The sequence below is a fragment of the Nansenia antarctica genome (genome assembly GCF_963989245.1).
Source record: "Nansenia antarctica genome assembly, chromosome: 20".
Lineage (NCBI taxonomy): Eukaryota > Metazoa > Chordata > Actinopteri > Argentiniformes > Microstomatidae > Nansenia > Nansenia antarctica.
Window position 1 is genome coordinate 16,261,943 of NC_137693.1, and position 24,918 is coordinate 16,286,860.

General features: G+C 46.6%; 2 protein-coding genes across 2 annotated transcripts in view; one reads left to right on the plus strand and one right to left on the minus strand.

The window, feature by feature from the left end:
- The first annotated feature begins 2,459 nt into the window (after positions 1-2,459).
- On the plus strand, positions 2,460-12,012 carry hpda (4-hydroxyphenylpyruvate dioxygenase a). Its single transcript, XM_080549366.1, has 14 exons — positions 2,460-2,525; positions 3,051-3,077; positions 3,294-3,356; positions 4,052-4,156; positions 4,360-4,402; positions 4,512-4,594; positions 5,623-5,712; positions 5,816-5,922; positions 8,225-8,302; positions 8,996-9,158; positions 9,262-9,333; positions 9,532-9,654; positions 9,764-9,880; positions 10,641-12,012. The coding sequence occupies exons 1-14, from the start codon at positions 2,523-2,525 to the stop codon at positions 10,752-10,754; spliced, it is 1,188 nt and encodes a 395-aa protein (XP_080405492.1). The 5' UTR covers positions 2,460-2,522; the 3' UTR covers positions 10,755-12,012.
- Positions 12,013-13,768: 1,756 nt separating this feature from the next.
- rnf43 (ring finger protein 43) overlaps positions 13,769-24,918 on the minus strand; it is a 94,208-nt gene continuing 83,058 nt past the window's right edge. The window contains exons 8-9 of the mRNA XM_080549368.1: positions 17,968-19,842; positions 13,769-14,818 (exon numbers count right to left, since the gene is read on the minus strand). Coding sequence (XP_080405494.1) covers positions 14,793-14,818; positions 17,968-19,842 — 1,901 coding nt within the window. The 3' untranslated portion in view covers positions 13,769-14,792. The remainder of the gene's footprint in view (positions 14,819-17,967; positions 19,843-24,918) is intronic.

The window sequence follows — 24,918 nt, forward strand, 5'->3', positions numbered from 1 at the left end:
GCGTGGTCACCGGCGGTAGAGGAGGCATAGCTGCTGCTGCTGCTGCCGCTGGTGGAGTGGGGTTGGCCTGAGCGGCCACCAGGCTAGTCACGGCGATGGTCAGCTTTTCGATCTCCGCAAACATCGCCAGCTGGTTCCGCTCCTGCTGGGCTACCATAGCCCCCTGGGTATTCAGCACCGTGCGAATCTGCTCTACATCTGCTGGGTCCATAATGGTCGGTTGTTCTGTTACGATGGGGTAATGTGTTTGGACCCAGGCGCAGAGTAGAACAGAGTAGACGGAAGCAGGAGTAAAATAATAACGGTACTCTTTATTTTGAGTAAACGGAACAAATAATAACCGCACAGTAAGCGAATAAACAAAAGAGGAGAAAACAAGTCTCCGATAAACGTTTTAAATAATAACAGGAACAAGGCAGAGCAATGTACTTACAATCGTCAACTATACTTATTTCCTAATCCGGCGAGGAACAATAAGGCTAAGAAGAATCGTATACATATAACAAACGCAACATGAAGTGAACAACCGACAACCAGAGGGGAAACAGAGGGATCTAAATAGCCACAGCCAAACAACACACACCAGGTACAAATCAGTTAATTAGGACAGACAAATGCATACATAAAACACCAGAGGGCGCCAAAGGGTCGCTCCACAATAAGGTCGCTTCCCCAACCCTTACAGCTGTGTGGTTTGGAGAGATGTGCAATGACTTCCCAGAATGCAGCCAGCTGGGGCTACTTTAACACTGCCACCAACCAGTGGAACACGGACATGTGAGTATATACTGTCTAAAAATGGTGCTGTCCTACTACAAAGTATGCATGGGTTAGAGTTTGTTTTACATCTATGGACAAACGTGTTATGCCCCTCTCATTAGATACACTGGAAACTACTACTACTACTACTACTACTACTACTACTACTACTACTACTACTACTACTACTACTACTACTACTACTATTTAACTCTTTGTATTTAATGCGTCCAAGTTTAAAGGGTGTTACCACTAATTGTGTGTGTTGTTGTGTGTTAGCTAACATGCGTGTGTGTGTGTGTGTGTGTGCACGCCGTAGTCTGAAGGATGCTGGCTTCCCTGGGTCCCTGCTCCCTGAGTGTGTGTCACTAGTCATCAGTATTCTACTTGATGTAGATCTATTGATCTATTGTTATAGTGATAGTGGCTTAATAAGTGATGCAATCAGTTTGGCCTTAAGTGATTTAATCAGTTTGTTTTTTTAAAGACATCTAAATATATTATTTTATTTTGTATTGAGTATAAAATAGTATTAATGCATTTTAACATTGAGACAAGAAGCTGTCTTCTGTACCCGCTCTCCCAATATCTCAAACTGTGACCCCCTCCCCAAGAAAAAGTTTCAGGCACAGGATTTTTTCCCACTTTAAGCCCTGCATGTACCAGATTGGTGGTAAGAGGTACATTTTGGGGGAAACATTATCTGCCCAAGATTTACAACATACCACCTCTATCTGTAAAACATGTGGGGAGAAGGGGGCAGTGCTATGGTATGGGTGCTATGGTTTGGGTATACTGTATACTGGAACTGCCACAAGAACTGGCTAACTGTCTTAATTGATGATGTTACTGCTGACAGCAGCAGCAGAATGTATTCTGAAGTGTGCAGAAATATCTTGTCTGCTCGAGTACAAGCAAATGCCTCCAAATTCATTGGATGGTGCGTCATCATACAGTAAGACAACTGAAGATGTCTGCAGTAAAGGCCTGGCAGAGCATCACCATACCCAGCGTCTGGTGGGGTCAATGGGTCGCAGACTTCAGGCAGTTATTGCATGCAAAGGATTATATGATCATACCATTTTTTTTCCAATATTTTTGGAGCTTTGAAATATGTTTAATTAATTTAACATTTTAATTTAACATTTAAATTTAATTTAAATTAATGTTAAAAACATTTTTTAAACCTTTCTAAATGGTGAACCCAATCTGAAAAAACAACAACATTGAATTCAAGTTGAGAATCTCTACACCATGACCCTATAGCAAAACATTTTTTTAAATGAAATCCAAACTATTGGAGTATATAGCTAAAAGAAGACAAAATCCTTCCTCTTTCCAATACTTATGGAAGGGGGGCAGGGCATAGGTAGATATGAATATTGAGTTTAGTTGTCGGTACATGTAAATGATGTTCTCGCCTTGGGGTGTCACAAGGAGAAATATCTAACCGGTCTTTCCCTTGTGGCCAGACTGTTAACCACCTACGCTGAGAACAACACGCTGCTACGCACATACTGAAGGCAGAAGGAGATCGATATTGGCCAAGATAAACGACAACAACTGCCAAACAGAAGAAGATGGGGGCAGTGCCTCTGGGTCCCATGGCTCTGGTGGGGGAGGAAGGCAGGAGGCGGACAGGGGGGTGTTGACCCCAAAGACCAATCACCATGGGCGCTCAGGCCAGTACTTATCTGTGGGCCTGATCTGCGAGCGCTCTAGGTCTTCTCTACTGATGATCAGTGTCCATCTACAGTCACGGCATGGTGAGTGATAATGCCATGACGCTGGGGGGGCTGGGGTCAGAGACGGGGTGGGTTCAGAACTGTACAGCTATCAGTCGTTTTGACTAGTTTACAATAGAGAGTTGCTTTGGTAGATAAATCAATCTGAGGTCATTGTTGACCATTCACCAGAAATCCATTTGGTTTCATCTCACTGTTCACCTCAGAGTTAATCAGACTCAGACAGTGAGTGATATAATCTATAATCTATTTTAGTCCTGTGTCCTGGAAAATATGATCAACATTTTTGATCTACATATTTTCAGCTTTTGATAGTATTTGATTTTAACATCAATATAAAGATGCCATTTCCTTCCATGTGTTGAGTGATTTCCATCCCTCTAGGACCAAATGTATTGAAGAGATTTATCATTTATCATTTCTAAATGACATTTTGAATGACGCTTTGTGGGAAGAGTCTTACAGTCAACAAGACCCACATCCACATCCACTGAATGCTTCATCTGGAGACAAGATGATCGATCATATTTTCATTTCTCTTTTCAGACGACCTACACAGATAAAGGAGAGAAGGTAATCATTACATCATTATCAGTAAACACAGCAAGTGGATACAGTGATGTTGTTACGTAAGAGCCAGTGCCCTACAATTAGAACAGTTATTTTAATTCACACATTAATGGCAAAGCAGGAATAATTCTTAACAGGCAGACAGTTAATATTTAAATAATACATCTTTGTATCTAAGAGATATTTAATACATGGGATTTCTCTCTCCTTCTCCTTTAGCCCGAGCGGGGGAAATTTGTTAACTTCCATCATGTGACCTTCTGGGTGGGCAATGCCAAACAGGTGAGTCCCTAAACCTGAGTGTTCTCCTGAAATGTTCTTAAAGGTACAGCGACACTGTCATATACCTGTCATATCTGAGACGTAGGCTAATATGACAATTCTCTTCAGAGTTCACGTCACATTGTATGAGCCTCACAATGAATGATCCAGTGACTCCCAGACTGCTGGGAGAGCTAGGGTTTAGGGTTAGGGTTACCATGGTCGCTAGGGTTGTCATGGATGAACCTTTGTTTTCTGGAGAGAGGCTCAGGTCGTTGGTCTTGTGCTTAGTTGACATTAGGCTCTGTGAAATGTGATGTGTTTACAGTCCAGGGTCAGACTTGATTAACCACATAATAACGAGAGGGTTTCACAAATGTTAGTATCTGAAATGGCTAATTTGATCTTTGAAGATCCATCGATGAGCAATGAGCTGGTGTTTACTGGGTAAACAAATAATTTCGACTTCAAAAGCTAAAATGTTCCCTCAGTTCACAGTTCATTCAACCATGCTGAGAAAGAACAGATCAATCTACGAATTGACAGAATTGAGCAACACAGTTGGCAGCAACAGCAGCCTATATGCCATGTCGCTAAAGCCTCATCTATTCAGCTTTGTCCAAGACTAATACAATAAGTGTATGATGTCTTTCAAAATGACGCCTTTTGAATCAAAGTCTAGTCTTTGCTAACGTAGACTTGTGTTCTCTCTGAAGGCAGCGGTGTTCTACTGTGATAAGATGGGCTTTGAGCCTGTGGCCTACAAGGGTCTGGAGACAGGCAGCAGAGAGGTGGTGTCTCACGTGATCAAACAGGATAAGGTACGCACTCTCATACCCAACTATTGGATGATCGGTCTTTTAAACCCTCTTATAAATACACATATGGTACAGTAATGATTGTATATAAGCACTGTTCACAGGAACCCACATAACAATACTTGCATACAAGTGGATGAGCGATATATACCATAACGTTAGCCCTGATACATTGACCAGCTCTGCTTTCTTCCACCCCTACCCAGATACTATTTGAATTTCAATCTGCCCTGAATCCAGGAAATGAAGGCAAGTGTTTCGTCTCATACAGTTTTATTGGATATGGAAAGTGACCCATGCAGTCCATGATTAGTCATATGAGTTCAGATGATTCTGACTGAGTTTCTCTTTCCGTTAGAAATCGGGGAACACCTGATTAAGCACGGGGACGGAGTGAAAGACATCGCTTTCCAAGTGGAGGACCTTGACTTCTTAATCAAGGTAACAAGTGAAATGTACCTGGAAACGTATTTGTTGACATTCACATCAAATACAGTCCTATACATATGACTTCCATGCAGTTAACAGTGTAAAAGTATCCTTTGTCTCTCCACAATAAGAGAAGGGTTGTGGCCAAGTGCAGTTTACACACATAGGAACAATGTTCACCACTCTTTGTGGTACTATAGCTGGGATGTCCAGGCATGTGCGTGTGCGTGTGCGTGTGCGTGTGCGTGTGCGTGTGCGTGTGTACACACACCTGCAGACTCCTAACAGTGGCATTAGCCACACAGGCCTGGCAGGGTCCTCTGAGGACAGGCTGAGGGTTGAATGGCTCACAATGAACCCTGTTCTGCAGGTTACACAAAGAGTTTGCATAAGCTCTGCTCTGGGTCTGATGCCCGGGGGGAAGTTGTCATTGAATGTGCAGGTGGATAGCAGCCTTCCCCCTCTTCCTCTTTCGTTGTATCAAAGTAACCATGGGGATATTTCCCTACATCTGCCCCCACCGGGACAGTCTGTGGTTCTGTGATCAAGTAACAGGTTAGTTGTGTTTGGAGGGGGTCTGTGTTCTCTGACCTGGTCGTGTCCTGGTCTGTTCACAGCAGAAGCTAGGAGGGCTTTTAGAGGACAGGTTAGTTAGAGCTTACCTCTGGAGTAAGGTGAACAGATAGGAAAGACTATTTATTTTTGCCTATTCTTATTCTTATTCTTTTAATCTTAGCCTACTTTTATTCTCTTTTTAAGATAGGAAAGCCTATTATTTTAGCCTACTTTTATTCCTATTCTTTTATTCTTAGCCTACTTTTATTCTTTTTATTTTTCCTAGAAGTTCCTAATCCCTTTTTTTGTTTGGGGGGGGGGGGGTAATGTTTATTTAATGATTGTTTGATGTTATTGTTGTCTTGTATGATAATATCTAAGGACCATGTTGGAAATAAGTGTTCACACTTTCACATGTCATCCCTTGGATCACAGTTTTTACTCGATCCATGAATAAACTCAATCAATCAATCAACCAATCACAGAAAGCTAAGGAGCGCGGGGCCGTGGTGGTCAGAGAGCCCTGGGTGGAGCAGGACGGCGACGGCAAAGTCAAGTTGGCGGTGGTCCAGACGGTGAGTCCCAGCTGGCCAGCGCTAACCACGTTAGCCATGGCAACATTCCTTGAGGGAACTATGAAATCAAATGAATAACTCTGTCTCACCCATCTGCTACCAGTATGGAGACACCACACACACACTCATTGAATACCTCGGACCGTACAAAGGCCTGTTTCTGCCCGGATACAAAGAGCCTCTCTTCAAGGACCCCCTGCTGCCCAGACTGTGAGTGGGACAAGTGACAAGTGATTTAAAAAAAATACATATATATCAATCATATATCTTTACATAGCCTACAGTAGGTAACTTTATGACTATATCTAACCATTATAGCCGCACCTCTCCTACAGTATGTGTGCATTGACATTGTAGTTCAGGTCTCTTAGTTCAGGGATCAGACTGTACGGTAGAGGCCAGGTCTCTTAAGCCTCCTACACACTGTGTCATGTTGGGCTGTCCCAGACGAAAGATCACCAGTCGTGTATGTTGCCTGTTGCCATGGGAGCCGGATGCACGCTGATGACGCTCCCTCCTAGCCGACGATTCAAGTGTGTGGCTCGTCGCACAGTGTGCACGCATCACGTTGATGGTTGTACCCAAGATTATTAGTTCCATGTCGCACAGTGTGGCTTGCAACACTAAACGTATAAAATCGCAAAAAATCTCACAGTGTGTAGGAGGCTTAGACACAAATGCACTCACTCCTGAAATAACTGTTCACGTTTTTTCTCCCTGTCCCCCTCTCTCTGTCCCTCTCTCTGTCCCCCCCTCTCTGTCCCTCTCTCTGTCCCTCTCTCTGTCCCCCTCTCTGTCCCTCTCTCTGTCCCTCTCTCTGTCCCCCCTCTCTGTCCCTCTCTCTGTCCCTCTCTCTGTCCCCCTCTCTGTCCCTCTCTCTGTCCCTCTCTCTGTCCCTCTCTCTGTCCCCCTCTCTGTCCCCTCTCTGTCCCTCTCTCTGTCCCCCTCTCTGTCTCTCTCTCTGTCTCTCTCTCTGTCCCTCTCTCTGTCCCTCTCTCTGTCCCTCTCTCTCTGTCCCTCTCTCTGTCTCTCTCTCTCTGTCCCTCTCTCTCTGTCCCTCTCTCTGTCCCTCTCTCTGTCCCTCTCTCTGTCCCTCTCTCTGTCCCCCTCTCTGTCCCTCTCTCTGTCCCTCTCTCTGTCCCTCTCTCTGTCCCCCTCTCTGTCCCCCCTCTCTGTCCCTCTCTCTGTCCCTCTCTCTGTCCCTCTCTCTGTCCCTCTCTCTGTCCCTCTCTCTGTCCCTCTCTCTGTCCCCCTCTCTGTCCCCTCTCTGTCCCTCTCTCTGTCCCCCTCTCTGTCTCTCTCTCTGTCTCTCTCTCTGTCCCTCTCTCTGTCCCTCTCTCTGTCCCTCTCTCTGTCCCTCTCTCTGTCCCTCTCTCTGTCCCCCTCTCTGTCCCCTCTCTGTCCCTCTCTCTGTCCCTCTCTCTGTCCCCCTCTCTGTCCCCTCTCTGTCCCTCTCTCTGTCCCCCCTCTCTGTCTCTCTCTCTGTCCCCCTCTCTGTCCCCCTCTCTGTCCCTCTCTCTGTCCCTCTTTCTGTCCCTCTCTCTGTCCCTCTCTCTGTCCCCCCTCTATGTCCCCTCTCTGTCCCTCTCTCTGTCCCTCTCTCTGTCTCTCTCTCTGTCCCTCTCTCTGTCCTCCTCTCTGTCCCCCTCTCTGTCCCTCTCTCTGTCCCTCTGTCCCCCTCTCTGTCCCCCCTCTCTGTCTCTCTCTCTGTCCCTCTCTCTGTCCTCCTCTCTGTCCCTCTCTCTGTCCCTCTCTCTGTCCCTCTCTCTGTCCCTCTCTCTGTCCCCCCTCTCTGTCCCCCCTCTCTGTCCCTCTCTCTGTCCCTCTGTCCCCCTCTCTGTCCCCCTCTCTGTCCCTCTCTCTGTCCCCCCTCTCTGTCCCTCTCTCTGTCCCTCTCTCTGTCCCCCCTCTGTCCCTCTCTCTGTCCCTCTCTCTGTCCCCCCTCTCTGTCCCTCTCTCTGTCCCTCTCTCTGTCCCCCCTCTGTCCCTCTCTCTGTCCCCCCTCTCTGTCCCTCTCTCTGTCCCCCTCTCTGTCCCTCCTCTCTATCCCTCTCTCTGTCCCCCCTCTCTGTCCCTCTCTCTGTCCCCCCTCTCTGTCCCTCTCTCTGTCCCTCTCTCTGTCCCCTCTCTCTGTCCCTCTCTCTGTCCCTCTCTCTGTCCCCTCTCTGTCCCTCTCTCTGTCCCTCTCTCTGTCCCCCCTCTCTGTCCCTCTCTCTGTCCCCCTCTCTGTCCCTCCTCTCTGTCCCTCTCTCTGTCCCTCTCTCTGTCCCTCTCTCTGTCCCCCCTCTCTGTCCCCCCTCTCTGTCCCTCTCTCTGTCCCTCTCTCTGTCCCTCTCTCTGTCCTCCTCTCTGTCCTCCTCTCTGTCCCCCTCTCTGTCCCTCTCTCTGTCCCTCTCTCTGTCCCTCTCTCTGTCCCCCCTCTCTGTCCCTCTCTCTGTCCCTCTCTCTGTCCCTCTCTCTGTCCTCCTCTCTGTCCTCCTCTCTGTCCCCCTCTCTGTCCCCCTCTCTGCAGGCCACCAGCTTGTCTGAATTTCATCGATCACATTGTGGGAAACCAGCCGGATGATAACATGGTGCCAGTAACAGACTGGTAAGCAGTGGTGTCGTCTAGTTTTTTCTAGTGGGTATACTGTGATTTTTCCCTCCCAGCCTCATATCGTTCATTTCGGAACGCCATAAAAATACATCTGCGCTCCCTGTCTAACGTTATCTAACATTACTTTTATTTATTTTTATAATATATAAAATAAATAAAAAAATATGACCAGATAGGTCAGTTGAGAACCAATTCTCATTTACAATGACGATTACATGTTATAAGGTCCCAATGGTCCAAAAGTCAAGTGCTTCGTAACACAGACGGGGTGAATTTTATGAATGAAAGGGTGAAAGTTCTGTCATAAAACGCTGTTACGTATCCTCACACATTTTTAAGTGGGTATACGGAAATCCTTGGCCTTTCCTAGTGGGTATACGGCGTAGTCCTGCGTGTCACGTAGACTACACCACTGCTGGTAAGGGTCGACACAGGTAATAGGTACACACCTGGCAGAGAAGGAACTAGGCCGGAGGGCAAAAAACAACCACGGCAATTAGAATAAACCACTACAGGGTCTGAGCCCTGATATACACACACAACACATAACTGTGAAGTGCAGGATTCCTCTAGTACTTCCATTCCACCTGTCTCTCTCTTAGACACGAGAGCTGAAGAGAGAAAGGAAATGAAAGATGACAGCCATTAGAGACCAGTTTAACCCCTCGCTGACTCCCAACATTCCAGGTATCAGAAGTGCTTGCTATTCCACCGGTTCTGGTCGATAGACGACAAGCAGATCCACACAGACTACAGCTCTCTGAGGTCCATCGTGGTGACCAACTATGAAGAGACCATCAAGATGCCGATCAACGAACCTGCACACGGAAAGAAGAAATCCCAAATCCAGGTCTGACTAACAACTCTGAACTCTCGTGGGCAGAATATTAGAATATTAAAATATTCCTGTTTAATATTTCCTATTGTGTGTGTGTGTTTCTGTGGCTCTCCAGGAGTATGTCGACTACAACGGAGGGCCAGGTGTGCAGCACATAGCCCTCAACTCATCAAACATCATCCAAGCTGTGAGTTAGCCGTCTTTTGATGATTAAAAAGAAAGACAACGGAAAATTGCAGTTAATCAGTAGGCAGGCATGATTTCAAAGACAGGAATTGGGACATTCTTATTACCCATCAGCCTTCATAGCCTCCAATGTTTTGACTGAAGCCAAGCAAGTGGTGACAGGTTTAAGACCTGTTGGACTTTTTCTGCCCTGAAACAGGTAGTGAACCTCAGGGCCCGGGGCATGGAGTTCCTGGCCGCCCCTGATGCGTACTACGAGAGCCTACGGGAGAACCTGAAGACAGCCAAGATCAAGGTGAAGGAGGATCTCAATAAGCTGCAGGTAAACGGAGCGTGTCATGTCATCAGCCTTCTCTCATACTGTCTGGTTTCTGAGCTAGTGTCAGTAAGACTTAAGTCATGCACCTCTTTTTTGTCTTGTCTGTGTAAAGGAACTGAAAATCTTAGTGGACTTTGATGACAAGGGCTACTTGCTCCAAATCTTCACTAAGCCTGTGCAGGACCGACCGACTCTCTTCCTGGAGGTCATTCAACGTCACAACCACTTTGTGAGTATATCAGATACAAACTGCGGCTCAGAGAAGGGGTACCCCCCACCCCCCTGAAAAAAATAATAAAAAGAATTACAGACCAATAGCCCCCTTTCTTTCTTTCTCTCTCTCTCTCTCTCTCTCTCTCTCTCTCTCTCTCTCTCTCACACACACACACACACACACAGATCCTTGTAACGCCATAAAACACCTAACACAAAGCAGCCGTAACACCTGTTTCCAGCTCCCACCCAGTGTGAACAGACCAGCGCCTGGGTTGTAAAGGGCCAGTAAATCCATCACAGACGCAGATTAAAGGCCCGGTGTTCTGCAGGGATCTGTGGATTGGGTTGCACCCGGTGGCATTTCACTTTCAAACCCGAACCCCCCACAAACCTGTTAGTACAGGCTCCTCTTGTCATGCTGGAGTCTGGTGGTATGGATGGATGTTGCCTGAAACGGGGGGAGAACGTAGCTAAACCACACCAAAGGAACTCTAGGAGCAAACCACCAACACTTGATCTTTTGATTATCCATGCAAATATTGACATGATTAATTGGGGCACTTCAGTTCACATCTTGTGTGAGTCTAAACTGGTGTTTGAACATAAAACCCTGGGAGAGCGTTTATCTGCTCTCAGTAAGCCGACATCAAAGACGGTTCTCCTTGAAAAAAAAGACGGTGTCAGTGAGAAGATCCCTAGAGCCATTACAAATGACACAGAATAAGGCAGATCTTTCAAGTAATCAGAGATGTGTTTGTGTGTTCTTTCCCCAGGGCTTCGGGGCAGGAAATTTCAAGTCTCTGTTCGAGGCCATTGAGAAGGACCAGGATGCCAGGGGCAACCTCACTGTGCTCACCCCAGAGGGCCAGCCCAAAGCCTTCTACTGACACCCCAGAGGGCCAGCCCAAAGCCTTCTACTGACACCCCAGAGGGCCAGCCCAAAGCCTTCTACTGACACCCCAGAGGGCCAGCCCAAAGCCTTCTACTGACACCAGAGGACCAGCCCAAAGCCTTCTACTGACACCCCAGAGGGCCAGCCCAAAGCCTTCTACTGACACCCCAGAGGGCCAGCCCAAAGCCTTCTACTGACACCAGAGGACCAGCCCAAAGCCTTCTACTGACACCAGAGGACCAGCCCAAAGCCTTCTACTGACACCAGAGGACCAGCCCAAAGCCTTCTACTGACACCAGAGGACCAGCCCAAAGCCTTCTACTGACACCAGAGGACCAGCCCAAAGCCTTCTACTGACACCAGAGGACCAGCCCAAAGCCTTCTACTGACACCAGAGGACCAGCCCAAAGCCTTCTACTGACACCAGAGGACCAGCCCAAAGCCTTCTACTGACACCAGAGGACCAGCCCAAAGCCTTCTACTGACACCAGAGGACCAGCCCAAAGCTTTCTACTGACACACCAGCCCAAAGCCTTCTACTGACACCCCAGCACTGCTCCTCTCCTCCACAACAGTTACACATACAGCCACCACCATCACACACACATTACTCCCAACTATACCTGCATGCACACACCTATTACATACATGCTGATACAGTACATATGTACTGTACAGTACTAATGATCATGGTACATATACTTATACACATGCTGTAGTCCTGTGATTCTCCTATTACAACTGTAGAGCTGTACCAATAAAGCCATGCTCATACTGTAATGTGATCTGATAAACCTGTGGGACAAGATGTTAAGAAGCTACGAAACACCCCTGTTGAGTGGTAATGTTCATCTGTCTTCCATCTTTGACCTGCATTGAACAGGTAAGATGTGGCAATCTAGTTTGGGTTGTTTGGCAACTCTTCAGAATATACACAACATCTGTGCCATCTTGTCACGTGGCTTATGATTGCAGAAGTATGATTTATTGTACAGTACATTGGCTCTAAAAATGGGACTTGGGAGATGTACAATTTTGATTAGGAAGATCATAGAGACTGTATTCAACACCAGAGATTTTATTTCAAAATAATTTATTTGCATATAATTGGAATGAAGCCAGGTTGATACAACTGTGATGGCACTTGTCTGTTTCATATAGATATTGTTCTATAAAGAAACCATATATTGCTTTTCAGACCTGGACAAAAATGGATAAATATATTAGTAAATAAATATATTAGTGACATATCACCATATTGAAATGTTCTATTATATATAAAATACAACACTTTATTTCATTTCTGTTTTTTTCTTTCTCTTTTTGTACACAAAGTATCCAAAATATACTGACAGATCCCTTACATTTCTAGAGGGATTGTGCTCTATTAGAAAAAGGCAGTTTCAGTTCATTATGCATTCAAAGACAAAACACAATACAAACAGAAAAGGACCCTAAAGGGGGATAAAACTACCCGAAACGTTCAGTGACGTGTTACTGATTTGAGTGTTATGTTCTTGTACTAGTAGTTGTGTAGTGTTTTCTTGTACTAGTAGTTGTGTAGTAGTGCTTTGGTTATACGTTCTGAGTTGTTACCTGTTGGAAATCTTTTGAAGCCAAAGTGCTGGTTGTGATTCAGTCATTTTCAGCTCTAGCCAGGGGACTGTTATTTACACAAACAAATAACAGACATACAAAACCTGATTTATTAGCTAGAGAAGCTGTCGCAAAACACATTAGAAACGAGGTATTGGTAAGGGGGGATTGTAATTCAAATCGCTGGGGGGAGGGGAGGTGTGTAATCCATAAACACTTCACTGATTGTCCACTATTTTGACTGCATATTACTTTTATCCAACATTTTTTCTCTTGTTAGTAAAAAAACTGTTTGAGGAAAGAATTTAGATTGAGGAAAGAATAATATGAGGCACAAACGGTATCATGTCGTTGATTGCATTTAAAATGTTGTTTCTTTGGTTGGATAACAGGATCTAAAAGTATTGGGTTATTTGATGATCTAAAAATCATAAAATACTTCAATTCAAAGGTGCCCACTGCCTCCTGAATCAAAACTGAATCAACACGGCTATGATGCAGCTAGAAGACTCACCTCAACCCATCACAACAACGTCATTTAGCAATAATTAGCATTTGATGGATCAGCGTGTTACTAGCCTAGCCAAATCCCATGTTCATTTTAAGTGCTACCAGTGCTCTCTAGCAAGACTAAAGAGCTCCATGTTTGTTGCCTGTGCCTGACTGCAGTCTGACTGCTGAGGGGAAACAGCCTCCTTTCACATTCTCAATGAGCCTCAATGTGTATACAGTAAGCACAATAATATATGGGGGTTAGAACAATAAACATTTAACATGACAGATTTCCACTATAACGGGATTCTCTACCTCAGCCTATAAACATGGTTCCATTCTTCCAGTGTTTGATCTCCTAGAACGTTCCGTCCCAGGATCAGGGAAAGTGCTTGACTGAGTACACCAGGCTTTCATTACTAAGCACTTAAGGCCACAGGTTTGGTCAACGCTTGGTACTATAATGTTCCCAAAGTAAATTTGCATTTCATGGCTTTCCTCCAGTTATTACATAGTAATTATGTATATTTGTTTATTCTATAGCTACAATGTTCAAGAGCACCCTTGGTGAGCTTTAGCTGCTGGTAGACAATGAGTAATGGCATGAGTATATATCCTTGCGGGGGGACATATAATAAGGTTGTGTCGGTCATGTGTGTGAGGGGGTCAGGGGTCAGGGGTGAAGACATGGTGAATGTCCTTGTTACGCCGAGGCTGCACTCAGACTGCGTGTCGCAGGTCCCTTCTAACACAAACCCCACAAAACCAACGGTCAGCTCCAACATAAGTAACCACTGGCAACATGAAAAAGACAAAAGCAAATAAAATAGCTTGTAATAATAACACATTTCAGTCAATCAGGTTCTTTTTAACAATGAAAAACAAAATTACAGACAAAAAAAAACAAAAAACGAACCGAAACACACAAACAAAAACGTGATGAAAACAGCTGCCATCTGTGAATTAACCAACACAAGTCCCACGCTGCCGCCTCAGTGACCTCCCGACCAGCTCACTGCCTGGCGGGATGGAGAGACACACGAACCACCGCTGGGGCAGCTTGTCCAGAGAGAAGCACCATCGCTCTTTCCTATAGCTCCATGGAAATGGCAAGAATATGAGCTATAATAAGTACCTTTGAGAAATAACTGCCCCGTGTCTGTGGGGCCCAAATCTGATGAGGTAGGCTAAGAAAGAGCAAAGACGCTTTGGGTATTCTGTCATTCTAAGTGGAGGAAATGCTTCATCCAGATACAGTCGGTACCAATCTGGTTGAAATGAAGGAAATGTAAGGAAAACTAAAGTAAGTATAGTACCTCTCAGTTATCCAAGTTATTAATCATCCACTCAGCCAGTCAATAGGCCAACAGGTGGATGTGTTTTGGATGCATCCAATCAAGAGAGAGAAGAGAATCACGGGTCACACCCTCAGCAGTGGTCAGTCCCTCCTGGTCACTAAGGAGCCTGGGGACTTGTAATATCATGTTGGTACTGAATTCTTCCTGTAAGTTACAAAACCAAAAAAATAAGGCTAGACATAATAAAAACATGTTGTTTTCCCCTTTGTGATGTACACGTTCTCCCCCACCATCTCCCAGTCTCCATCTTGAAAGACAAAACTATTTTCGAGACGAAACTCATAATCACACATTGAAATAATGTATTTCAACAGCCACTTTGAGCAATCTGAGGTCCATACTTGTACTTCTCAATTTAAATCAACTTAATATTTTGAAACAAAGATTAAAAACAATCATCATCTGACTCATTTTGATCTCTGTTAGACAGCTGAACTCTGAGGACTGGGGACTGGGGGTGGCTGGGTAATGTTGTCTGAACGCAGGTATGTTGTGGAATTATTTGGAAGACTTGAGAAAGATGGCCGACGATGAGTTTGTCCATTCTGACTCGTGTGTAGCAGCTTGTAGTTGGGGACGCACCGAGTTCACACACCAGACTCCTCCTCTGATCCTGGGGACAGAGACAACAGCTTACCTCTCTCACACTCACAGAAACACACAGACGGATGAGGAAACAACCAGGAAATGAAGATCAAATCAGACAGGCCAACACCCTCCCAGCATTTAAACAGGCCCTCAAAACCCACCTCTTCACGTTCGCCTTCACCAGTTAACCCTCTCCCCCTCCCCTGCCCATGTGTCCCCAGCACTACCTTAATTACACTTTCTTTGATTTCTTTTGTTTATTTTTTATTACTACTCAATCTTTTCAGTTTGTAAAGCGTCTTTGAGTGTCTAGAAAAGCGCTATATAAGTCTAATGTATTATTATTATTATTATTATTATTATTATTATTATTATTATTAATAAGATGACCATAGGGCCTACACATAATAGGATATTCCTGGAGGGATATCCAATGCTAGTGGGGGGCAATATATGGGTAAATTGTTGTTTTCATTTCAAATTTGTGCTAAAGTTTGTTTTTCACTTCTTTGAAGATAAGGTTCTATAGAAAAAATTGGGTTCGGGTGGCCCACCCACAAATAAGAAATAAGGCCTCTAAGGGGCGGTGTTTTTAGCAAAATTGCTATAACTTTTGATTGGATTGTCCGATCTGAATCAGTGAGATAATATGGATTCAGGATCAAGAGTACTATCTGATAATACAAGCACATAGCTTATAGAAACATTATTTGTCTGATATTCACAAAAATAGACTGTTGACCATTGACCTGATAAGCTAAAACAAGTTTTTGTGCATATTTAGGCCTAATATTGTGAACCACAATCACATACATCAATAATGACATTTTATTTGTCTTTATTTTGTCTTGCTACTTCTCGCACTTGCACTTACACAGACGTGTGCACTTCAACTGTGCCTGCATGCACTTGCACCGGGAGCAGGTAGGCCTACTCGTACAAATACTTGTACAAGTACACTTTATATCCAGGTGTCTCTCTTGGGCAACTCCCTCAGCCCAATCCTCAAGGGCCTTCTCGGTTCCACTGTCCCCGTAGGCTCGCTTCAGAAGGCTGTTCAGTACCACAACAGTAACTGGATGGGCGTATCTTGTTCTCGTTGCATTGGATGCTTTCGGAAATGATGTGGCTGCTGCTTCTGACTTCACAAGTTTGTCAGTTTCTCCAGAAAAAAAAAAAAAGAAGTTTTAGTAGAAGGCGATAGGGAGAAGGTCTTTCCTTCTATCAGTGGCCCCGGGCCCGAGCTAGAGTACTCTTCCTGCAACGAATGGTGGATTGCTGATTCACATGCTTGGTATTCAAATGTACTGATTGTAAGTCGCTTTGGAATAAGGCGTCTGCTAAATGCCAAAAATGTAAATGTAACAAGCCCAGCTTCTTTCAGGGCTTCAGGCCATCCAGACCCATGTAGACGACCTCCAATGGTGCTCCTATCCACAAAGCCATTTCAATGTGGAGCCCACCAAGCATCACCACCAAGCATCACCACCAAGCATCACCACAAACTTGTCTTGTCTGAAGATGTCAGGGAATGTCCACTGCATTCGTTTGGCAAGGACATAGAGTGGTTGGTCCACTACCATCACAGGGACTTGTGTGGGTTGAGGTGCTCAGTTGTCTTGTTCACCAGTTCCATTCCATGGCGAGTCATTTCTGGGGTGGCTGCTTTCTCATGAGAAAGTGTCAGGAGAGCTTCAATGCTTTTCTCTGGCTGTCCAACTGCATCTGATCGAGCAGTGTGGCATGAAGACCACATTGCTGTAGTGGCATTTTCTGTATCAGAATCAACATAAAGAGTGTCATGTACTGCAGTCATCCATGCCTGTTCGTGCTGTTTCTCTGCATCGAAGGAACTGATCACCACCGGCTGTTTCTCTGCATCAAAGGAACTGGTCGCCACGAGCTGCACAACTTTTACTGGAGGTTGAGTGACAAGATTTTGGCCCACAGGTGGTACAAACATGTACAAATGAGGCAGGATAGATCCTCTGCTGCCTGCTCCTGTTTTCTGTGAGACGATTCGTAGACATTCTTGGTTCAACCCAGGATTCTCTGATGTAGGAAACTGAAAGATTGAAATCCCTGTTCCATGGAAGGATGAGCTTGCAGTACGTGATGTGGGATTATGATCCAAGTTATCAAGGGCTGCAACTGTGAAGATTTGCTGACGCAAATTAGTGGGACAGACTATATCTGCGTTGTTCCTTGTTTGCTGTGCAATAGCCTGTGCAAAGCTAACTTCAAGGGTGAGGACTTTCTTGTAAGACACACTCAGACAATATCTGTGTAGGAGATTGACCAACTTCTTGCTTCTTGTTAGCGAATGCAATCCGAGGGCAAGAAACACTGTATGCGGTGGCTCACAATTAGAGTTTGCAGAAAGAGAGGCCATATTTAACTGACTCACAGAGAGGGTCTCTCTGGAATTGTCTTGTTCTGGCGATGATTTGGGTCCTGCGAGGAGATGACGGAATAAATACTTAATACGTTGTAGAACTGATGATTCTTCGCAACCATTGGGAAATTAACCATCAACCATCATTTTTGTTTTGCCTTGTCAAGTGCTGTTATCCTATAAAGGTGACGACATGATTTGTGCCAGGATGTACGATTCTGCTGAGAGACTAGAGCAATTTACAAGACTGACATGTAGGCATGAGATAAGACAAAGTAAATATAAGGTGTTACTACTGACCATATTTTGGGACAATTAAAAGATAAATAAAATGTCATTATAGTTGTATGTGATTGTAGTTCACATTATTAGGCCAATATATACACAAAACCTTGTTTTAGCCCATCAGGTCAATGATCATCAGTCTATTCTTGTGAATATCAGACAAAATAATGCTTCTATAAGCTATATACGGTATTATCAGATACAGTACTCTTGATCCTGAATCCATACATATCTCTTGTTCAGATCGAACAATCCGATCAAAAGTTATAGCAATTTTGCTCAAAACGGCGCCCCCTAGAGGCCTTATTTTGTATTTGTGGGTGGGCCACTCGAACCCACATTTTTCTATAGACCCTTATCCTCAACTTAGAAGTGAAAAACTAACTTTAGCACGAATTCAAAATGACTGAGTGCTCAGGCAGGCACCCCACTATACGTAAGAGAGACCAGAAGTTCACATCCGTAGTAAAGGCTGATGATTTAGTACAACCTACCCTGATGATGTAAAGTTTGGCAGTACACACAAATGTCTGTGTTGCGGTCTGCCAGGGGTCCGTGGTGGTGGTCAGCCAGAGGGCCGTGGTGGTGGTCAGCCAGGGGTCCGTGGTGGTGGTCAGCCAGGGGTCCGTGGTGGTGGTCAGCCAGGGGTCCGTGGTGGTGGTCAGCCAGGGGTCCGTGGTGGTGGTCAGCCAGGGGGCCGTGGTGGTGGTCAGCCAGGGGGCCGTGGTGGTGGTCAGCAAGGGGGCCGTGGTGGTGGTCAGCCAGGGGGCCGTGGTGGTGGATCCTGCACTGGGCTCTGTCCAGCTGCGGCTCAGAGTGGGCCTGCTGCACCCGCTTCTGCCACACCACATGAGCCCCCCCACAGCAGGGCCAGTCCTCCAGACCCCCGGAGTCCAGGATGAGGGGCACGGGCAGCAGGGCGGGGGGCAGGTCGGGAGGGGGGCAACAGTAGCCCCCCGGGCCCTGCCCGTAGTGGATGTGGATGCTGCAGTCGTCCTGCAGCTCCAGGCTCTGGTGGAAACGGACGGAGGGGCCGTCCAGCACGCAGCCCCCCAGACGCCCGCCCCTCCGGGGGTGGGGGGGGTGTCCGTGGCCCTGGTGACAGCAGGGAGCCGGAGGAGGGGGCTGTAAGGGGGCTGGCGGGACCAGGACGGGGGGAGGGCCTGAGGGGGGGCTGGGTTGTTCATGGTCCTGGCCCACCGCCCCGTGGGGACAGGGTTTGTCTACGGGGTCTGCCTTGGGGCACTGGCAGGGGCTATGCTTTAGCGGGCACACAGGGGGGGGGTCCTTGTCCAGAGAGGAGGGAGACAGACCGACGACGGCGGCGGCCCCGCCCGGCTCCTCGTCCTCCCCCCTCCCCGGGCCCTGGCCGTGCTCGCCCAGCCCCAGGCCCCCCTCCTCGTAGTGGTGGTGTCTGTGGCGGTGGTAGTGCACGTGGCTGAACACCGCCTGCTGCTGCTCCTCGGGGCAGACGCCCCCCCCCCCTCCCCCTCTGTTCACCACCGAGTCCAGAGACCTGGGCCTGGGAGCCCCCCCCGCCCCCCCGGCCTCCAGGCTGTTCCTGCGGGGGTTACGGCCCTGCCCCTGGCCCGGCCCGGGGCCGTAGTACACGAAGGGATCGTAGTCGCTGCTCAGGGAGCTGCGGAAGGTGGACCAGCTGCCGTAGACGCCCTGCAGGGACACGTCGGTGCAGTTGAGCACCGAGTCGCTGGAGGAGCCGTGGCAGGGACCGGAGCTGGAGTCGCTGGCAGGGCCGTCCGCCAGGTAGCCGCTGCGCTCCGTGTGGTAGCTAGCCCCCGAGCAGCTGCCCCCCTCGTCCTGCCTGCCCCCGCCCCCCGCCACCGCGGCCCCCCCCCGGTGAGTCTGGAGGGGGGGACCGGCGGCGGAGGAGGCGGAGGGGCCGTGGTGCAGCCGGGAGCTGGAGGCGCTGCGCTGGGCACTGGGGCAGCCCACGCCCCCCGAGCGGTAGGCGTGGCAGGGCCGCCGGGGGGCGTAGTGAGACAGAGGGTGACCCACCCCCGCCGTCCTGCAGCCGCCACCCCCCGTCCTGTGGGGCCTCCCCCCCCCGAGGCCCTCCCCCCCCGCGGGGAGGTGGTAGCCACCGCAGCCCGAGCCGAGCGGCCGGCTGGGGAGGAAGCGCAGAGTCTGGGGGTCCAGGGGGGGGGAGCCGCTGTAGTGGCCCAGGGAGGGGTAGGGTCCGGAGGGGCTGTGGGGGTAGTGGGGCCGCATGGAGAAGGGGATGGGGTGCCCGGGGTAGGCGTGGGGGTGGGGGTGGGGGCCGGCGTAGGGGTGGTGCAGGAAGGTCTGGCTGTGCTCGGGGGGGGGCTGGAGTCTGCTCCTCTGGGGCTGGCGGGACACCAGCTCAGCACCTGTATAGGACACACAAAAACAGTCAGACAAACACGCTAAACACTCCCTGTTCATTTGTAGATCTACTGCACATTATTTCAAGCAAGAAATCAGGGGCCAGTTGCATAAACATAGATTAAGACTGGTCTAAGCCTTAGACTAGTTTTATATTCTCGGGTTAGACCAGTCTAATTAAGACTGCCTGTTGCATTAAAAATTACTTATTTTGAGGTTAGGACCTTCCCCCATGGCTAAGCTTGATTTAAGAGCTGTGTTGCTATGGGAACGAGTCAGGGCTAGTAGCTAGCTAACACTGTAACTCCAGCGTTAAACTACTTCACTGTAACTCGTCACACGGTAACGACTGCAATGGAAACGGACAATGAGAAGAAGATCATGCGTAAATGTGGATGTGGATGGGAGAAGGTGACGACATTCAGGGGGCTGCGAATCCACCAGGGGAAAGCAAGATGTGGGGGGAAAGGCCAAAGGCAACCGTGCACTGCAGAGACAGGTCAGACAAGAGGGACTGAAAGCCGGGTTGAAAACGACAGTGCCGATGGACCCAACGTTGCTGAAGGCAGGGAAGCAGACGAGGAGGAAGGCCCTCTGGTGGAGGGTGAGCCCCCCTGTGAGCACCAAGGAGAAGTTCCCACCAATCCCTTCAGAACTGAGCCAAGTCAAGTCGAGAGAAAGGAACCAGCCAGGAGAAGCAAGATCAAATGGCCAAAGGCAAACGAGGTGGAGTTACGGCACAAATTGGACACGGACCTGGTCAGGATATTGGAGGGATCGTTGCGAGGAGGGGAAGAGTCCAGGCTTAAACTGTTTCGGGACATCCTATACCAGGAGTGCAAAGACCGGTTTGGCGAAGTCTCCAGCAAGCAGAGAACTGCCTCGAGAGAGAGAAAGGAAGGAGAGAAAAAGAGATTGGCCAGCTGGTGCAGAGACGACGACAACTCCATAAGAACTGGAGGAAGGCAACTCAGGAGGAGAAAGAGGGCCTGAAAGCACCGTGGGGAGAGATCAGGCAGAGGCTGGCCAATCTGCGCAGAGCTGAACGCATCCGTAAAAGTAGGAAACGGAAAGAAAAAGAAAGAGCCAACTTCTTCAAAGACCCATTCAAGCAGACAGCTGCTGGAGGAGAAAAAGAGCGGGAAGCTGGACATCACCAAGGAGCATCTGGAGCAGCATGTCAGGAAACAGTACAGTGATCCTGTAAGGAACGTCCCACTAGGAACTTCTCTGTGCTGGCCAAAAGGAAACAGTACAGTGATCCTGTAAGGAACGTCCCACTAGGAACTTCTCTGTGCTGGCCAAAAGGACGAAAAGCTACTTGATGGAAAATGGCTACATCGACAGCAACTGCCAGAAGGCCGGAGTCCCAGGCTTCCCAGGTTGTGTAGAACACTGCAATGATCTGGGAACAGATCCAAAAGGCCCAGCGAGAAAAGACGGACCTGCATGTCATCTGGCTCAACCTCGCCAATGCCTATGGGTCAGTTCCACATCAGCTGATCAGCTATGCCACGGAGTTTTTACACATGCCCTCCAGTATCAACAACTTGGTAGCAAGCTATTTCAAGGATCTGCAGTTGTGCTTTACCCTCCAGGACTTCATCACCGGGTGGCAGCAGTTAGAGGTGGGAATCTCCATGGGGTGTGCCATTTCTCCCATTCTGTTTGTGGTAGCCTTCGAAATCATCCTTATCGGAGCAAGACAAACTGTGGGAGGGATCAAACGACCATCCGGATAGAAGCTACCACCACTGAGGGGCTACATGGATGACATCACCAGCCTCCTTCAGACAGCACCATGTACATCCAGATTGCTGAAAAGGATGGACGAGCTAATGTCCTGGGCAAGAATGAAAATCAAGCCTGCCAAGTCCCGCAGCCCGTCTCTCAGGAGGGGAGTCAGAAACGACGGCACAATCTTCGTTGCCGGGGGCGAGAGAATCCCAAGCCTGGGAAGACGGTACACAGCAGAGCTCTCTACGACAAGCAAATGGGGAGAGCTGTATTGAAGCAGCTCTCAGAAGGCCTCGCAAAGATCAAAGCCAACTACTGAGGGACACAGGCGTGACAGGAGAAAAGCTCAAGAAGGCAACGAAAGAGCTGGCTGAAGAGGCGGAGAAGGGCAGCTTTTGGCTGTGGCTGAGGAGGAGGGAAAAGGGTTGGGGAAATCTAACCCAGACTCCAGCTGCAGGGGGTGACAGGGAGACGTCCCTGTCACTGCTCCGCCACCAGGAGACGTTCCAGGATTAAAGGAGCGAAACGTCGGTGAATGGTGGTTCCTGGCTGACGACCCTGCAGCTGATCCATGGGCACCTGAGGAGGTGCGTCAGGCAGCAATGCCCAGCAGGTTATTCCAGCTACCTGTGCAATCACTCCAATATTAATACGTTTTCAGCAGAAGAAAAGGGAGATGTCTCAGATCTTCTGCCGCTAGGTGTAGCTGTTTCGGCCGCCATTTTGGTTTTCTGTCAAGTGTTGTAGTTTTATATCAAATATGCTGAGAATGGAAGTCTGTCTCTCTACATTCTGGGAAATCGAGCACTAAGGAAGGCCTTCCCTTCCTGTAAGAGATGTGCCAATAACTTGTTGCACAATAACTTGTAGCGCAGATTCATATGATTGGTTAAACAAGAGTAGTGACCTCATAAGGCAGTCTTCTATAAATGTGTGTCCCTCTCATAGGAGGGGGCTTTTTGACTCTTCTATTTTCTCTCTGAGCTCATGTAACTTTGCTTAATAAAAGGCCTCATTTGAGCCAATTGATTTAAGCTCTTTGTGCTTTATAAGTTCTACTCAATCTACTAAGAATCAATTAAATCCACAACACAAGTGTCTTATTTTACCTAGAATGCATTGGGTGACAGGCTATCGAAGTCAGTCTTACTTTAGTCACTCATAGGTGAGCTTTATGCAACAGGACATTTTTATAGCAAGACTGACTTAAAGTGAGATCTCAGTCTAAGACTGGGTCTATCTTTATTAAAGTGACATCTAAGTCTAAGACTGGGTCTATCTTTATTAAAGTGAGATCTCAGTCTAAGACTGGGTCTATCTTTATTAAAGTGAGATCTAAGTCTAAGACTGGGTCTATCTTTATTAAAGTGAGATCTAAGTCTAAGACTGGGTCTATCTTTATTAAAGTCAGATCTAAGTCTAAGACTGGGTCTATCTTTATTAAAGTGAGATCTCAGTCTAAGACTGGGTCTATCTTTATTAAAGTGAGATCTAAGTCTAAGACTGGGTCTATCTTTATTAAAGTCAGATCTAAGTCTAAGACTGGGTCTATCTTTATTAAAGTCAGATCTAAGTCTAAGACTGGGTCTATCTTTATTAAAGTGAGATCTCAGTCTAAGACTGGGTCTATCTTTATTAAAGTGAGATCTAAGTCTAAGACTGGGTCTATCTTTATTAAAGTCAGATCTAAGTCTAAGACTGGGTCTATCTTTATTAAAGTCAGATCTAAGTCTAAGACTGGGTCTATCTTTATTAAAGTGAGATCTAAGTCTAAGACTGGGTCTATCTTTATTAAAGTGAGATCTCAGTCTAAGACTGGGTCTATCTTTATTAAAGTGAGATCTCAGTCTAAGACTGGGTCTATCTTTATTAAAGTCAGATCTCAGTCTAAGACTGGGTCTATCTTTATTAAAGTGACATCTAAGTCTAAGACTGGGTCTATCTTTATTAAAGTGAGATCTCAGTCTAAGACTGGGTCTATCTTTATTAAAGTCAGATCTAAGTCTAAGACTGGGTCTATCTTTATTAAAGTGAGATCTAAGTCTAAGACTGGGTCTATCTTTATTAAAGTAAGATCTAAGTCTAAGACTGGGTCTATCTTTATTAAAGTGAGATCTCAGTCTAAGACTGGGTCTATCTTTATTAAAGTGACATCTAAGTCTAAGACTGGGTCTATCTTTATTAAAGTGAGATCTCAGTCTAAGACTGGGTCTATCTTTATTAAAGTGAGATCTAAGTCTAAGACTGGGTCTATCTTTATTAAAGTAAGATCTAAGTCTAAGACTGGGTCTATCTTTATTAAAGTGAGATCTCAGTCTAAGACTGGGTCTATCTTTATTAAAGTGACATCTAAGTCTAAGACTGGGTCTATCTTTATTAAAGTGAGATCTCAGTCTAAGACTGGGTCTATCTTTATTAAAGTGAGATCTAAGTCTAAGACTGGGTCTATCTTTATTAAAGTGAGATCTAAGTCTAAGACTGGGTCTATCTTTATTAAAGTCAGATCTAAGTCTAAGACTGGGTCTATCTTTATTAAAGTGAGATCTAAGTCTAAGACTGGGTCTATCTTTATTAAAGTCAGATCTAAGTCTAAGACTGGGTCTATCTTTATTAAAGTCAGATCTGAGTCAAAGACTGGGTCTATCTTTATTAAAGTGAGATCTAAGTCTAAGACTGGGTCTATCTTTATTAAAGTCAGATCTCAGTCTAAGACTGGGTCTATCTTTATTAAAGTCAGATCTAAGTCTAAGACTGGGTCTATCTTTATTAAAGTCAGATCTAAGTCTAAGACTGGGTCTATCTTTATTAAAGTGAGATCTCAGTCTAAGACTGGGTCTATCTTTATTAAAGTGAGATCTAAGTCTAAGACTGGGTCTATCTTTATTAAAGTGAGATCTAAGTCTAAGACTGGGTCTATCTTTATTAAAGTCAGATCTAAGTCTAAGACTGGGTCTATCTTTATTAAAGTGAGATCTAAGTCTAAGACTGGGTCTATCTTTATTAAAGTCAGATCTAAGTCTAAGACTGGGTCTATCTTTATTAAAGTGAGATCTGAGTCTAAGACTGGGTCTATCTTTATTAAAGTGAGATCTAAGTCTAAGACTGGGTCTATCTTTATTAAAGTCAGATCTCAGTCTAAGACTGGGTCTATCTTTATTAAAGTCAGATCTAAGTCTAAGACTGGGTCTATCTTTATTAAAGTCAGATCTAAGTCTAAGACTGGGTCTATCTTTATTAAAGTGAGATCTCAGTCTAAGACTGGGTCTATCTTTATTAAAGTGAGATCTAAGTCTAAGACTGGGTCTATCTTTATTAAAGTGAGATCTAAGTCTAAGACTGGGTCT

Excerpts from the sequence above, each read along its gene's own strand:
- hpda (XM_080549366.1), top strand. Across the intron at positions 4,403-4,511 it reads CCTGAATCCAGGAAATGAAG|AAATCGGGGAACACCTGATT; the intron begins GCAAGTGTTTCG and ends TCTTTCCGTTAG. Across the intron at positions 8,303-8,995 it reads ATGGTGCCAGTAACAGACTG|GTATCAGAAGTGCTTGCTAT; the intron begins GTAAGCAGTGGT and ends CCAACATTCCAG.